The 17,308-nt window shown below is 37.7% G+C and overlaps 1 protein-coding gene across 1 annotated transcript in view; it reads right to left on the bottom strand.

Moving 5' to 3' along the window:
- Window positions 1-12,262, bottom strand: part of LACTB2 (lactamase beta 2) — a 40,618-nt gene extending 28,356 nt beyond the window's left edge. The window contains exons 1-2 of the mRNA XM_044665909.1: window positions 12,104-12,262; window positions 8,252-8,415 (exon numbers count right to left, since the gene is read on the bottom strand). Coding sequence (XP_044521844.1) covers window positions 8,252-8,415; window positions 12,104-12,225 — 286 coding nt within the window. The 5' untranslated portion in view covers window positions 12,226-12,262. The remainder of the gene's footprint in view (window positions 1-8,251; window positions 8,416-12,103) is intronic.
- Window positions 12,263-17,308: the final 5,046 nt, after the last annotated feature.

Below are 17,308 nucleotides of genomic sequence, written 5' to 3'. Positions count from 1 at the left end.
TAGAGGGGTTGGATGTTGTGTTTGGATGATCTAAACAAAAGAATGAGAGGGGGCAGCTGGGTAGCTCAGTGGATTGAGAGTCAGGCCTAGAGACGGGAGGTCCTAGGTTCAAATCCGGCCTCACATACTTCCCAGCTGTGTGACCCTGGGCAAATCACTTGACTCCCATTGCCCACCCTTACCACTCTTCCACCAAAGAGCCAATACACAGGAGTTAAGGGTTTAAAAAAAAAAGAATAAGATGTGTGGAGAAGAGGAGTACACTAAGAAAGGAAAGAGAGAACTGTAAGAATGGGGAAAATTATCTCACATAAATGGGGAGTGCAAAAAGGAGTTTATGCAAGGAGGGAGCAGATAAATTCACCTGCATATAAGCAGGTTAAAAGAAGAAAAAATATACATATACACACAGTATATATATACACACACAGAAACATATCTTTCCCAAAAGGAAAAGAGGAAAGAATGGGGCTATGGGGAAAGGGAGGAATAAATGGGAGAGAGAATAAAAACAGACTCCTAAAGAGGGAGTCTGGGAGGAAAAAAGACGAAGGACAAATATAAAAAAATAGTATGTAGAGAAACACACAGCAATCATAACTGAATATTCATGAGAAGAATTTACTCATAAATCAGAAGAGGATAGCAGAATGTATTAGAAACCAGACAACAATAGGCTGTTTATAAGAAAAGTACTTGTTTTTTAACAGACACACAGAGTTGATCCAACCATTCTAGAAAATAATTTGGAACAATTCCCAAAAGGCTATAAAGTTTTGCATACCCTTTGACAATACTACTATTGGTCTGTATCCCAAAAATATTGAAGAAAAAAGAAACGTGTACAAAAATATTTATAGTACCTCTTTTTGTGGTGGCAAAGAATTAGACGTTGAAGAGATGCTCATCAGTTGGAGAATGGATGAACAAGTTGTAGAGTATGATTGTGATGGAATACTATTATGCCATAAGAAATGAGGAGGGAGGTCATTTCAAGGGGAAAAAACATGGCAAAAACTCTAAATTGATGTAAAGTGAAGTGAAAAGAACTTGGATATCATCATATACAGTAACAGCAATGTTGTAATGATGATCAATTGTAAAAAATTTGGCTACTCTGATCAATACAATGATCCAAGATAACTCCAAAGGACTCATGATGAAAACATGCCATCTAATTCCAGAGAGAGAACTCATGAACTCTGAATGAAATCTTAAGTATAATTTTCTTGCTGCTTTTTTTTTTTTTTGCTATATGGATAATATAAAATATGTTTTGCATGGTTTCATATGTATAATTGATAACATTTGTTTACTCAGTGGGTAGTATTGGGGTAGGAGATAGGGAGAGAATTTGCAACTCAAAATTAAAAAAACAGAATATTTAAAATTACTAAAAAAAAAGATTAAAAATTAAAGAAAACAAACAAGCAAGAAAGATATACACAGAGTTAAAGCACTGGAACTGAATGTAATGTATCTCAGGTTAAGTGAAAAAGGCAGGAGTAGCAATCATGATCTCAGACAAAGAAAAAGCAAAAATAGATCTAATTAAAAGAGATAAGGAAATAATATTTTGCTATAATGTTTACTATAGACACTGAATACCAATACTGAAGATATATGTGTCAAATGGCATGGCTTGTACATTTTATTTTATTTTTTAATTTTTTAATACCTTCTGTCTTAGAATCAACACTATGTATTGGTTCCCAGGCAGAAGAGAGTTAAGGGCTAGGAAATGAGGGTGAGGTGACTTGCCCAGAGTCATACAACTAGGAAGTCTCTGAGGCCATATTTGAACCCAGGACCTCTCGTCTCTAGGCCTGGCTCTCAATCCACTGAACCACTAGCTGCCCCTAGCATGTACATTTTAAAAGGTTAATATTAGCATAGGGACTATAATAATATCACAAAGATCATACATGACTAGGCTGGGATCAGCAATAGGAATGCAAGGCTGGTTCAACATTAGGAAAGTTATAAGCATAACTGACCATATTATAATGTATTATAGTATACTATAACAAGTTATATTATACTATATATATGCTATACATATTAGTAACATATACTACATACTATAATAATAAGACAAACAAAAAATCATGATTATTTCAAAAGGTGTAGAAAAAGGTTTTTGAAAAAATACAATACCTATTCCTGTTAAAAACAATAGAATGCATAGAAACAGATGAAGCTTTTATTAAAATGATAAAGCATATTTATATAAAACCAGGAATAAGCATTATCTGTAAGGAACATAAACTAGAAGCTTTTCCAGTAGGATCAGGGGTGAAAGAAGAATACCTATTATTATCATTAGCATTTAATACTGTACTAGAAATGTTAGTTATAGCAATAATACAGGAAAAATAATTGGAAGGAATAATAATGGTTTACTTAGAGAACTTTAGAGAGTTAATTAAAAAGCTAATTGAAAAATTAACAACTTCAGCAAAGTTGAAGGATAGAAACCCCCATGGGGGCAGGTAGGTTGTAGGAGTAGCCTGAGAGCCAGGCCTAAAGATGGGAAGTCCTGAGTTTAAATATAGCCTCAGACAGTTTGTGTCTGACCCTGGGTAAGTCACTTAAAGCCCCACTGCCTAGGGTCTTACTACTCTTCTGCCTTGGAATTAATACAAAGTACAAATTCTAAGATGGAAGGTAAGGGTTAAAAAAAAAACCACCTAAATTAGCTACATTTCAGTATATTATCAACAAAAACCAGCTGGAGGAGACAATGAGAAATTCTGTTTTAAAAAAATCACATACTGCAAGAGGCAGAGCCCAGATGGTGGAGTAGAGAAACACTTGGCTAAGCTCTCCCAAATTTCTTCCAAATAATTCTAAAATAATGACTCAAATCACCTTCTGGGGTGTCAGAACCAATAAAAAGTTGAGTGAAACAATTTTGTTGTCCACTACAACTGAGGAGATTATCAAGAAGGGCCTGTCTCTCTGGGATAGGGGTAGGTTGTTGTTGGGTTCCCCCCAAGAGCAGTGCAGAGGTTGCTTTAGAAGCAGCAGTTTTGGGGAATTGTCAGCCAATTGACCATGAAGGATTTGGACAACTGGTGAGAAGGAAATTGTAGAGGTTTCTTTGCTGATTTTGGGGTCAGGATCCTACTGCATTGTTCATATGCATTTCCAGGCAATAGCCCAGGGAGGGCCAAAAGGAGCACTAGCAATTGCTGCTTCATGGGAACAGGAGCTCTCATCAAGGTTCCTAGGAGAAGAATCTTTGTGGTCCCTCATAGAGGGAATAGAGGCCCTGGTCTCAATTCTAAGGAACACAAGTAATTATGGCTACAGAAGAGCAGGGGATCTGGTCACACAGTCCCAGGGCCAGGAAGAGTGCTAGTGCTGGTGGCTATAGGGGAGCAAGTTCCCTTTCTGAGGTTAAAGACCAGAGCACAGGTCAGGAGAGCAGGGACCCCACCTCTCCTTAGATAATACCATCTTGGAAGCACCAAAAACCTACAGATCCCCAGAGCAGCATGAAAGGTCTGAAGCTTGAGACAGTAGTACCCCCTTCTTCATAGGAGAAGAGCCCTAACAAACATAAAGGTAAAATATCAAGAAATAGGTTAGAAAAATGAGCAAAAACCAAAAATGGACCTTATTATAACAAGTTTCTATGGTAATGGGGATTATCAAGACACAAACCCAAAAGAAGACAATGATGTCAAAGCAACTACCAGAAAAGCCTCAAAGAAAAAAATATGAATTGGACACAAACCCAACAAAAATGCCTGAAAGATCTGAAAAAGGATTTTGAAAATAAAATAAGAAGAAAAATTAGGAAAAGAAATTAGAGTGATGTAAGGAATTTATGAAGACAAAATAAACAGTGTGGCAAAAGAGATATAAAAAAGGGGCGTAAAAATCCAAAAAAGATAAGAATGTCTAAAAAAAGAATGTCTTAGAAATAGCCAAATGTTCTCTAAAACCAGTGAAGAATGGTTACGTCCCAGTCATTTGTTCCAAATACCTCTCTTCAAGGCCTAATTCAAATGTCACCTTTTCTGTGAAGCCTTCTTTGGTCCCTTCATCTAGAAGCAATCTCTTCTCCATAGAATGGCTCCCTGCCTACATAAAGTATACACGATCTGACTTCAAAATCAGAAATATTCCTTAAAAACACATATTGTGATGTTCTCTCCCTCTTCTCCCTTCAACAACTCCCGTAGAGTCCTGGTATCAGAGATGGCCAGTTGTCTTCCTGGAGTGTCCTCTGAGAACCAGCCTAGATTTATGAAACTGCTGTTTACTTCTCAATTCTGCTAATTCATATAGGAATGAATGAAGCTTTTCAGGATTTTTTTTGGCAGCATTGCTAATGACTGGGATATTCTAAGCAGGATATTATAGTGCATGGGTGGTGTTTTTCATTTCTTCTGCCCACTGAAGGTGGTAGGTGGACCTTTCTTTTCCAATCAAGTTTCTGAACCCTGTCATAGTTTCTACCACTGCATTATCTCTCATATTCATCTCTGACCTTCCACATCCACTATAACCACAACAATTCAGGCCTTTATTACCTTTTGCCTTGGTTGTTGTAATATATTAATTGGCTTTCCTTTCTCCAGACTCTTTCCTCTCTAATTCATCCTTCGCAGTGCTGCTAGAATAATATTCTTAATGTAATGGTTTCATAATATGCTAAAAATTCTTCAGTGCCTACTATATCACGTATAAAATTTTGAATCTAGTTTTCAAAGACCTCTGCTATCTGGCTCAACCTACCTTTCCTGCCTTAACTCATACTGCTTCTTTCACACAATCCAAACCATCCTGACAATAAACTACTCAATATTGCCCCAAACTTCATGCTTTCATCTTTGCCTTCTGTTCATCCTGCCTCCTATGCCCTGAGTGAATTACCTATTTAGCCTCTAAAAATTCTTTCTTTCCTTCAAGGTACAACTCTGGTGACTGTCTACACAATGTTTTCTCTGATCTTTTCCTAAAATGTCTCCCTTTATTTATTTATTTAAAAATTTTTTTTAAACCCTTAACTTCTGTGTATTGGCTCCTAGGCAGAAGAGTGGTAAGGATAGGCAATGGGGGTCAAGTGACTTGCCTAAGGTCACACAGCTGGGAAGTGTCTGAGGCCAGATTTGAACCTAGGACCTCCTGTCTCTAGGCCTGACTCTCAATCCACTGAGCTACCCAGCTGCCCCAAATGTCTCCCTTTAAATTCTCTTTTTTCAATTGGTTTAGTTATCTCCTATGCATTTACATTCTAATTTGTATTATAACTATTTGTGTACATATCTAAATATATATGTGTGCAAATATAGTGTGGATATATATGTATACACACATATGCCATTTTATTAGTTTGCAATCTCTCTGGAGGCTGGGACCTTGCTTTATTATATTTTGTATCCCTACCCTATCATAGCGGACTCAATAAATGTTTGGTGAATTAATAAAGAAAAGAAGCTAAGGGAAGTCAACAGTTACCTCATGAATTATGTAAAAGAGAAGATTTGTTTTTTTGCACCACATATTATGGTAATAGAGTGATGTAATCCTACTAATGAAGAGAGTACTAGGTAAAACATGTTTGGTCAGAGACTTGATGATCTTATTAATAGAAGCACAGTCCCATGAAAAGAGTATCAACCAAAAGACTATGAAAAGACTTAAGACCTTTGGATTGAGGCTGCAATCAACCATAATTCCAGAGAATTGATGATGATCCATCCTACCTACTTCATGACAGAGAGGCTATTCAAGATACAGAATAAAACAAAGATTTTTTTGATATGAACAGCTGGCTATCTGTTTTGCTTGACTATTAATTCTAGTTAAAATTAATTGATTTTGTCCTGTAACTGCTTGTCATGATTCTTTATCTCTGAATTTAGTTCAGATATTTAGCTGGCCTGAATTAGGTTAAGTTTAGAAATCTAGTTCTCCTATTAATCACTGTTCTATTATTGCCTAAAGGAAATCAGCTATCCTTGAGGGATGCAGGTGGATAAGGATGTCTGGGAAATCTGTCAAGTGGACTCAAACAATGAACACTTTTTAGTCACAGGAGGCGTTGTTGCTAATCCTTCATTGTCAACTCCCAACCAGTCATTTTGTTCCCCATGCCTTAGCTATATAACCAATCATGTTGCCCTCATCCCTATGATGTTACCAATTCTATAACCAATTAGTTACATTGTCTCACCTACCCTGTTCTGTTCTTTGTTCAGTACTTCCCAAAATCTTTTATGCTCCAGATTTAATATGTCTTGATTTCAGTAAAACATATGACTTTTTTTTTTTTTTTTTTTTTACACCCTTGTACTTTGGTGTATTGTCTCATAGGTGGAAGATTGGTAAGGGTGGGCAATGGGGGTCAAGTGACTTGCCCAGGGTCACACAGCTGGGAAGTGGCTGAGGCCAGGTTTGAACCTAGGACCTCCTGTCTCTAGGCCTGGCTCTCACTCCACTGAGCTACCCAGCTGCCCCAAAACATATGACTTTTGATCCAAGTCACTGGCTAGAAATTGAGGCAGCTAATGACCTAATCTATTGGCAAGTAGTGTTCCTGTTAATAAAATAGTATCTTGCTTGGAAAAAATGTGCCTTGGCCTATCTTTGTTGAATTTTATTTGTGACACCAGTCACAGATTCTATGATCTAACAGCCTACTTGTTGTTGAACATGACACTGTCTCTGCCTTTTTCAATGCCTGAAATGCTCTGCTCTCTTTCCTTTCCTTTTGGTTTCTCTGGCTTCCTTCAAAACTCAGTTCAAAGTCTACCTTTTCCAGTTTCTCTAACTGCTAATGCATCCCCTTTCAGATCACTTTCCATCTAACTGTACATATTTTGCATACATCTAGTTATGTGTATGGGATTTCCTCCTTTAGAATGTATTTTCCTTGAGGTCAGGGGCTATTTTTTGCTTTTTTTTTTGTACCCCCAGTACTTAGCACAGTGTCTGGTACACAATAAGGACTTAATGGACTACTTGACTGACTCAGCTGTATTACTTGTGAGTTGGTCACAGTCCAGATGAATATGTGCTAAAGAAAAGCTGAAAATGTTATTGTAAAACCTCTCTATCTGTTATCTTTGAGGAATTGTGAAAAACTGGAGTAATCCTAGAAGACTGAAGCAAGGTCAGTGTTCTGACTTTTAAAAACAGGGAATAGGAAATCTAGAAAGACATAGAATTTAACAATACATTCCAGAATATATTATTTAATAGATAATTTGTAAGCAAATAGAAAATGAAGTAGTGGTCATGAAGAATTCACAATAGGCTCATTAAGAAGACATGCCAAACTATAGTAATGTCATAATTTGATAAATCAGTAGTTCAAGGAAATGCTCCAGATTTAATATGTCTTGATTTCAGTAAAACATATGGCAAGATTTTTTTGTAATATCTTTGTGGATAAGATGGATAAATGGGTCCAAAAGATGATAAACCCAGATGGATATGTAGCTGGTTGAATGATACCCCAAAGAGTGTTGATCACTGGCTTTTAAGAATATCTAGCTTCCTTTTTAAAAAAAACAAAAACAAACAAAAAAAACCCACTTACCTTCCATCTCAGAATCAATATGGTATTGGTTCCAAGGCAGAAGAATGGCATAGGAGTTAAGTGACTTGCCCAGGGTCACACAGCTAGGAAATGTCTGAGGCCATATTTGAACCCAGGACCTCCCATCTCTAGGTCTGGCACTCAATCCACTGAGCCACCTACCCTAAAAGCTCAACTCAAACTCCAAGATTATTCTTAGCCTAGCATGCCTCTTTCAATATTTTACTATTCTGATGTCTCATTATGGCATGAAGGCAACACTGAATTCCTGTAGTCTATGTTGGTAGAATACAAGCTATCGAAGGTTCTATCCTACTGGAAAGTCATAGAGTACAGGCCTCGTGATAGGCTATATGCCCATGATTCAAAGAGCAGCCTAGATAAGTTTGGAGAGGCTTAGCAACAGGTTGATAAATCTTTAGTCTAAACTAAATGGCAAGATATCTTCCTTTTCTGCAAGGGGAAAGGGAGAGAAAAGGGTCTGAAGAAGTAAATAGTATTTTTTCTCTTTCTTCTATATGAAAATAAGAATAATATTGAACAGGCATATAAATATTAAATAATACCTAGAAGCCATATGCAAAGAGGAAAAGCTTAAGTAAAAACTTTAATAGTTTATTTAGCATTCCATATCTAAAACAAGACCTTTAAAATCAGTTTTCCAAAAAGAATTAATGAGCATTTTCTGCTTACCTGAATTGATGCTATTACATATGTCTGCTATGCCTCCAGTATGATCTTGGTGCCAGTGAGTCACTATAATTTCTTGGATTGATGTGTTAAATTGAGCCAGTGCTTGTTTTAAGCAGTTGATATACTCTGGAATTGATGGTTCGCCAGTATCAATAAGAATTCTCCTAAAAAATGATGTAATGGAATCAAACAATAGAAATATACATAGAATCATGAAATATGAGATAATAGTAATATGCTGGTCATTCAAACAATTTAAGCCAAATTTTAGAAAACATCACTAAAATCAAATTCTAGTGATTTATCATGGTATTGAGGTAACCTTGAATTCTTGAAGGCTCTAAGAGGTGCATGGGTATGAGGTAGTTGGATGGTATAATAAATAGAGCACAGGACCTGTGATCCTGGCAAGGGACTTCATCTCTCTTAACCCCAGTTTCCTCACCTGTAAAATGGGGACATTATTCATAAAGCACTTAGTACAATGTCTGGCACATAGCAGGTGCTATATAAATGGTGGCTATTGGATAATGTTTGTAAAATGCTTTCAAAATGTTACATGATATTATTATTATTAAGTTTCTAGAAACTTTAAATTCTCTCTCAAAATGCCTCCTAGCTTTGTGTGTCCATTGGCAAGTCACTTAACCTCTGCTCAGTTTTAGTTTCTTTAGCTGTAAAATGGAGATACCAGCACATACCTCAGTGTTGTCATGAGGATCAAATGAAACAACATGAAAAACACCTTGTAAACCTCAAAATGCTATCTACATTAAAGAACTTAGAAACTTCTCACAATAGCCTTATGTCCATCAGGTACCAAAGGATCTGAGAAGCCTCTTTAAACAATTTTATTACTCTATACTAGGCATAGTATCAAATTTATATAGATTTGTTATGAACTATACTTTTATTTTCAGGTGTGAAGCAGATAACAAGAGTAGAATATATGAATTTTCTCCACTTAGGCTAAAAACATTTTTCTCTCTGATTTTACTAATGTTTCTGAACTTTCTTAAGAATAAGTCCTACTTTAAAATCTACTTTTCTGGGGGCAGCTGGGTAGCTCAGTGGATTGAGGGCCAGGCCTAGAGACGGGAGGTCCTACGTTCATATCTGGCCTCAGACACTTCCTAGCTGTGTGACCCTGGGCAAGTCACTTGAACCCAATTGCCTACCCTTACCACTCTTCTGCCTTGGAGCCAATACACAGTATTGACTCCAAGAAGGAAGGTAAGGATTTAAAAAAAAAATCTACTTTTCCATCACAACAGCAAGGAAATACTGTTGTCAGGATTCCATGAATAATTATCTAATCATGAAGGATGACTTTTTTTGGGGAAAATGAAACTTTTTCTTAAAAAATTAAAAAAAAAACTTTCCCCACATTTACAGGAAGAGATCATGAAATTATCTAGAATTATCCTTCATAAGGGATTAGTTTCTACCAATAGATTTTTTAAAAATTTAGAGGAAATACATCATTCCCTTAGTAAAAATATCTATTTTACCTACAAAGTCTGTGGTTGGTTAGCAATAATGCTAGTGTTAAGAAGCTAAATATAAAAAGGAAGAGGTTCTGCTCTAGACTTGTTAGATTTGTTTTATTCCACTGACTAAACAATGTTGTTAACTTAAATAGCCTTCTTACAAATGTCTGTAATTGGTTCAGTGAAGGGCAAACCACAGCCCTCGGGCCAAAATGTTCTATCTGGCCACACATTCCTAATTATTCCTAATCTGACGAATACAATGAGTAACAATACAATGAAACTTCGAAAGAGTCCTTAGAAACGGACGGACAGATGAGCATTTCCTTTCCTTTGGCCCCCCTCTTTAAAAAGTTTGCCCATCACTGGGTTAAATGGTTTTCTTGAAGAGCAAATCACTTAAGCTCTTAGTGAACATATAATTCTTTAATTCTAAACTTCAGCACTCCTGCCCATCTACACTGTTAAAAGTTGCCTTACAGAAAACTCTCTCTATCAATGAAATCACAGGTTTAGACAGATGTTTTATTAACACCTATTATGTAACTGAATAAAATTCATCATTGCTTTTAAAAAAAACCAAAACCCTCAATCCTCTCTAAACATGGTGAAGCAGCAGTAGCACCTTTCTATACAGACACATTAATACTCATTGAAATTACTCCTGTCAATTCCAACTTCTTTCCAAAATTTAACATTTACCATAATCAATAAGTATTGAGCATGATATAATTAGTGCTTTAGAAAATCACAAAATTGCAATAAAACCATCAGTTCCTGAGCAAAGGAGTTATATGTAAAAGCTGTGCTCCAGAAAAATTGTCTGACAGCAGTATGTATACAGGATGGAATGACTGGCATGGTTAAAGATGGTATAATAAGATCAGCAAAGAAATTATTTCTGTAACAGATATGAGAGGAGTTAAAAATGCCCACCAAGAGCAATGAGCATAAAAACACATCTTTCAGATTAAAGACACTACCCACCTAGATCTAGCCCGTTTGGTATACTTTTTGAAGCTGACTCCTCTGGATTCAACGGCTGGCTTGTTTGATCTTACTGTACCTTTTGTACTCCTGACCTTTAGTCAGACTTCTGTTCCTTCCATTTGTCACACAAGTTCAGTTGTAACAGGCAGGGGGAAATCAAAGAGACATTGAGGACTTGGTCTTAAGATATCTTTAGACTCATATGCTAACTTTTACTGTTCACAGTGTCACCACACTCTACCATAAGGGTTTACTGTGTGAAAAATACATAGTTTATATTGTATGTGCATTGATCCTACATTTAGATTTTAAACTTTTTAAAAGCAGGGCCTCTATTTTATGTATTTATTTTGCATTCCTTCAGAGTCCTCAGCACAGTACTAAAGTACACAGTAGTCAGCTCAATAGCTGATCCATTAAAATGCCAGCAATTTACTTGTCACAAGTACACAAAGATTCCACAGTAACAAAATTTAACAGTTCAAGGAGACTCTATAAAAGACTAAGAGAATGTTGAAATTTAGTGAACTTTTCATATTATTTTAAGGTGGTAATAAGGATAGCTTTACCTTTTCGTCTAAAGTTCATTTTTTTCCTGGATTTTAACTAATCTAGATAAAACATTTAGACCTTACTATGTGTTCTAACATCAGGCTTTATACTTTAGTACCGATTATCTACAATCTTTATTAATATTCCTTTCATTTGACGCTCAATTAAAAACGCGTCACAATCAAAATATGAGACTACAATATTGACTACAAATAACAAAGAGTCAAAAGAGAAAACTCTTAGAAACAAGGGACATTTACAAAGGAAAACATGAGGAGGTTCTCCTTTTCCTTCCTTGGAGCAGACACCGAACTTTTCAGGTTTACACTCAAGTAATCATGGGGAAGTCTGAGGATCTTGACCTCTGGCGGGAGGTGTGGACAAGGACCTCCTCTAAAGTTTCCACCACAATCTCACCCCTTCCGTGACCGAGAAGCTAGGGTCGTGAGAGGCCAAGTGCGCAGAGAAATAGAAAGTGAGGGTGGTCCGGGGTGCAGCTCAGGCGGCGGAAGCTCCCAGGGCCCCCCTTTCAGCAGCTTGAAGTGGGGATGTCTTCTTCCCCCTCTCAGCAGCTGGAACAGTGAGGCGAGGGGTCCTTTGGCCTGTCAGCGGTAAAACCCACTAAAACAAAACGCATTTTAAAAAGTGACTGGGGGTGGGATGGGGTGGAGGGGAGGACTCCCGGACATTTCTTCGCGCAGGGGCTGAGACCTGGTGAGATGCCAGAGCCCTAGGTTGCGCTGCCCTTCCTTCCCCGCGGGGTAGGAGAGCAGGCCTCGGCCCCGCGGCTCATGCAGCAGCCTGGCCCAGGAGGTGTTACCTGGGGCCGGTCCCCACCAGGTAGGTGTTGGTGCCCTGGAGCGTCATGGGTCCTGGGTTACATCCCAGGACACGCACCACCCGGGAGGACAGCTGCTCGATCCGTGGTATTATCGCCGTCATCTCGTCCCTCGGATAAGCTCTGGGGACCCGAGACCAGCAGAAAAAGCTTTGGAGCAGGGCGCCGCCCAGCGGCAGGGGCGGGAAAATCCGGCCTGGAGGCGATCAGTAGGCCAATTACCTCCTGCGCCGGCGCACCGGCCGAGCAGCGATTGGGTAGGCTAGGAATCGCAGCTGATCATACAACCGGGTGATTTCTTCCTCCCTGTACGGTAGGAGGCGGAGAGGGGTGGGTCCAAAAGGCTCGAGGCGGGGCAAGAGAATGAAAAGGGGAGGAGGGAGCGAACCGGACTGGGTGATCTTGGCGTTTAGTTGGATGCGGCCGCCAGCATTTGTGGAGAGTTTGAGGCTCTCTGTTTTTCTTCTGTCTTAATTTCCCCTTTGGGAGGGATCATTTGGTGCATGTTTCAGAGAACAGAATTGCATTGAATCCTAGAACTGATAGATACTCTCCCTCTCACTTCCTACTCCCCAACACTTCTCTAGGCGATTAGTAAACGCTTATTGACTACTCCTCTGGTGTCCTGGTCACTGGCATTGTAGAGATATCGGGTGTTAAAGAACTCACAGCTCCAGGAAGTGTAGGTGTGTAATGTGATCCTGCCAAGAAGGTTCTGCCCCTGCTGTTAATGACTCTGAGAGACGCACTTTTCTTCTATCTACTGAGTGAAATCCATGAGTCTTGTCCAAAAACCTTGCAGAATCATGAGAATTTAGCACTGCCTCTTTGTACGGATGAAGCAAGGGCATCTGTTCAGTTTCAGAAAAATTCCTCCTTTGAATTTTTATTTTTTGCTGAGAAGGTATTTTTAAAAAAATCTAGATGGGCACGTAGGTATCGTTAGAGTGGTTAGAGCGACAGGCTTGCAGTTGGGAGGACATAGGTTCAAACCCCAGACATTTCATAGCTATGTGACTTAACTCCAATTGGCTAACCCATGTCACCCTTCTGTGTCAGAACTGATCCTAAGACAGAAGGTAAGAGTTTTTAGTTTTATTTTTAAGATATAGATAGATACTATGGTATGCCTAGAATGCTGGATGAGGGAAGTCAAGACGAGTTCAAATCTCACTTCTGATACTGTAGGCAAATCATTTAAATCTTCTAAGCTTAGAACAACTGATAGAATTGTTGTGATGGTAAAATGAGATAATTTGTATAAAGTGTTTGAAAGCTGAAAAGTCCTCAAGAAAAATTTGTGACAATGATTTCACAGGAGGGGTTAAAGTATATGTAAAATAATATTTCTTGGCACTTGACTGCAAAGTAAATAAAAACTTGGTATAAATTTAAGTGTACGTTAGTACTGACCTCAGCTGTGGTTACAAAGGAGTATATTCTTTTTTAAAAAAACCTTACTTTTTTTTGGCTTTGAATTAATTTAATTAATTAATTAAGAATATTTTTCATAGTTATATGATTCATGTTCTTTCCCTCCCCTCTCCCCCCCCCCATAGCCAATGAGCAATTCCACTGGGTTTTACATGTATCATTGATCAAGACCCATTTCCATATTATTAATATTTGCAATCGTGATAATTTAGAGTCTACATTCCCAATCCTATTGATATCGAACCATGTGATCAAGCAAATATTTTTCTTCTGTAAAGCCTTACTTTCTGTCTTAGTGACACCTCTAAGATTGACAGGCAAGGGCTAATCATACGATATTAAGTGATTTGTCCAAGGTCACACAGCTAGGAGGTGTCTTTGAACCCAGGTCCTTCCGAGAGGAGTTCCAAGCCTAGTCCTCTATCCTCTGTACTACCTAGCTGCCCCACAAAGGGGTGTGTTCTGAATGTTATATGTTAGATATTATGTCATCAGTAGATTAGATAGTGAAACACATGACTAACAGGTGATTTGAGTTTCATTTTGATGTTCGATCTTAAAGGCTTATGTATCATTTAAATACAACTGGTTTAAATTCATGGGAAATCAAATGTGGCCAGGATGATTTTTTTTCTGAAGAGACTTTGAATTAAAGGAAGATTTGTAGTGATAGAAAACATTTACATTTGTGATAGGTAAGTCTACTTTTAATATATTTTTAAAAATTTGTTGAACTAGTGAAGATCCTGGTTAGGTTTTTTTTTTTTTTTTTTTTTTTTTTTTTTTAAAAGCCAGTGTTGCACTGTGTTGGGGACAAAGGTTATTTATTTTGGCTGGGAGCCACTTAGACTTATTCCGTAGTAGAAGTGATATGTCATTAAGAATCCCAGAAAGGCCCTATGCCATAGAATTTTATTACTGGTTGCATTCTTCCTGACTAAGGAATGGAATCATACTTTAATATTAGGGATTAGGGCTTAGGGCTTATTGGTAATGCCCCTCACACAAGTTGTACAACTTTATGGTCATCACTTGTTCCGGTGGCACTTCCAGCAAGAGAACCATATTAACTTTGTGTATTAGCTTATTTCCAATCAGGTAATTACTTTCGGCAAAACTGAATTAGAAACCCAAGAGTCATCATATTAGATTAGTCTCCTACTTCTGGTATTCTGCCAATACTGCAATTTCCCCTATAGTTTCTAAGAAATTACTCTTATCTAGAGTGGCTCCTATTTTCTCTATCAGGATGAGGCCATGAGAATTCTTTTTAAGCATATAGAGGTTAAAAGAAATATACTTGGCAGACCTCAGTCTCCCATTGGATAGAAAATATGTGATATACAAGTTGAATTCAAGTATATGTGAAAATATTAGTTTTATATTTATTGCACTTTATGAAACTGCTCTTCTAGATTTGTTTCAGATTATATAATTTAGAGAGGAGAAGAAATTAGAGGTAAAGGAATTTTGGGGGGCTGTTGTCAAGTTGAACAGTCTGAGTAGCTCCTTCCCTCTGAAAAGTTGATTTTTCCCCATATTGTTCCTCCTTAGGGGTAGAAAACAAACCACACTATTCTCATTTTGGCACTATATACATATTGTTTTGCTCATTCTTATACTCTGGAAACTGCTATTAAAATGATTTATTTCTACTTTAAAAATTTTAGAAGAACATTTGCTCCTTTCCTATTAGATAAGCAATTTAATCTTTCCGATGCACAAAAGGAGCTGGATCCAAATCCAACCAACTTTAGCATTAAGGTACATCTTGGATATGATGATGGAGATGGCCTTCATGTTTTCCACCAAGCTATATGCTAGACATTGGAATACAAAGACATAAATGAAACAGTTCCTGCTCTCAAGGATCTTAGAGCCTATCTAGGGAGACAAAATGTACATACATAAGAATAAACATAAGAAATATATGTAGAATAAATACAAATTAAAAGTTAGTTAAGGGGCAGCGAGCTAGGAAGCTCAGTGGATAGAGAGCCAGGCTGGGAGAAGGGAGATCTTGGATTGAAATTCGATCTCAGATACTTCCTAGCTATACAACCTTGGGCAAGCCACTTAACCCTGCTTGCTTAGCCTTGACCTCTCTTCTGCCTTGGAACCAATACTTAGTATTGATTCTGACAGAAGATAAGGGTTTAAAAAAAAAAAAAGGTATCCAGAGAAAGGACTGTTGGAGTTGGTTAGATTTGGATCAAGGCATAGTACTATCTTTCACGTCAGTGTATTTATGGTTTTATTTTGGGGGTTTGGTTATATATGAGTGTGTGCTCTTACAAGCTTTCTAACTTAGCTGGCAGTCATGACACAGGATCTCTGGAAAAGCCCAAGTTTCAGGATTCCAAAATCTCATCATTTTACTACTATAATCCACTGTTGGAAAGATGGGTGTTTCTGAACTTCTGGGCTGAACAGCATCTCTCTGGAAGTGATGAGAATCCCTTGTAAAATTCTTCATTAAGGACTCACAAGTAAAGCATTATGAACAAAAAGAAAAAAAATCATAAGAAAAGTAGATGGGGGCAGTGAAGTGGTTTAGTGGATTGAGAACCTAGAGATGGGAGGTTCTAGCCTCAGACACTTCCTAGCTGTGTGATCCTGGGCAAGTCACTTAATCCCAACTGCCTAGCCCTTACTGCTCTTCTGTCTTGGAATCAATTACTTAGTATCAATTCTAAAATGGAAGGTAATGGTTTAAAAAAGAAAAGTGAATGTATTAATTTGTGTTTTTTTTAAAGGTAAATACAGGCAGGAAAAGTTAAAGAAAATGAAGTGATTTTTCTGAGACTTTCATGTCAACGATTTGCCATAAACCTGGGAATCCTTCATTGCAAGAACGATTTTATTTTCTCTCTGTCTCTCTAGTACCAAGTATAGTCTCTGGAACATAGTTGGAATTAATGTGTGTTTGCTAATTGATTGACTCAATATATTAATCCAGCATGAAGGAGGTGTTCCCCGCTCAAGTAGCTGACTTCCAAACATTGGGCAAGTGGCTCAGCCTTTATGGACTTCCTCAAGTCTGTAAAATGAAGTCATTGGCCTAGATCAAATTCAAATAGAGAACATTGTACCCAGTAATAGCAGTATTGAGGGATAGATGATCAATTTAGTATTGGTTCCAAGGCAGAAGAGTAGTATGGGCTAGGTGGTTGGAGTTATGTGACTTGTCCAGAGTCACACAGCTAAGAAATATCTGAGGCCATATTTGAACCCAGGACCTCTCAGTCTCTAGGCTTGACTCTCCATCCATTGAGCCACCTAGCTGCCCCTCCAATTACATTTTAATTAGATTCCTCTTGTTCTGGGGAGTGAAGTAGGTTTTGATTGCCTCTAAATTGTATGAGCTCTGAAGCCCCTTCCTGCTCTGGTGCTGTGATTCCATGAATGATTGGCATTCTAAGTTTTTAAGCATTTTTTGTGTTATGTTCAAGATTCTCATGAGCTTTCTCTTCTTTTATTCTTTAGGTGCCATTATTTGGGACAAAGGAAGAATATTTTGTTTATTTTGAAACAATTGAATGCTCCACTTTCACATCTAGTGTTATAACATCAGTTCTTTAGAAAAAATTATTGCAGTTAAAGTCACTTTAGATTCAGTTTTCTAGTTTTATTCACTTTCTTATGAGAAGCTTTGAATCAATAGAAGTTAAAAATTAGTTCTATAGTGGAGAATGCATTAATATGAGATAATAGGAAGCAGGCAGCCAAGAACTATATAGTTTTTGTCTCATC

The sequence above is a fragment of the Gracilinanus agilis genome, chromosome 1, assembly GCF_016433145.1.
Source record: "Gracilinanus agilis isolate LMUSP501 chromosome 1, AgileGrace, whole genome shotgun sequence".
NCBI lineage: Eukaryota > Metazoa > Chordata > Mammalia > Didelphimorphia > Didelphidae > Gracilinanus > Gracilinanus agilis.
Note: the sequence above shows the minus strand (reverse complement) of the source record. Positions and strands in the feature narration are given on the sequence as shown.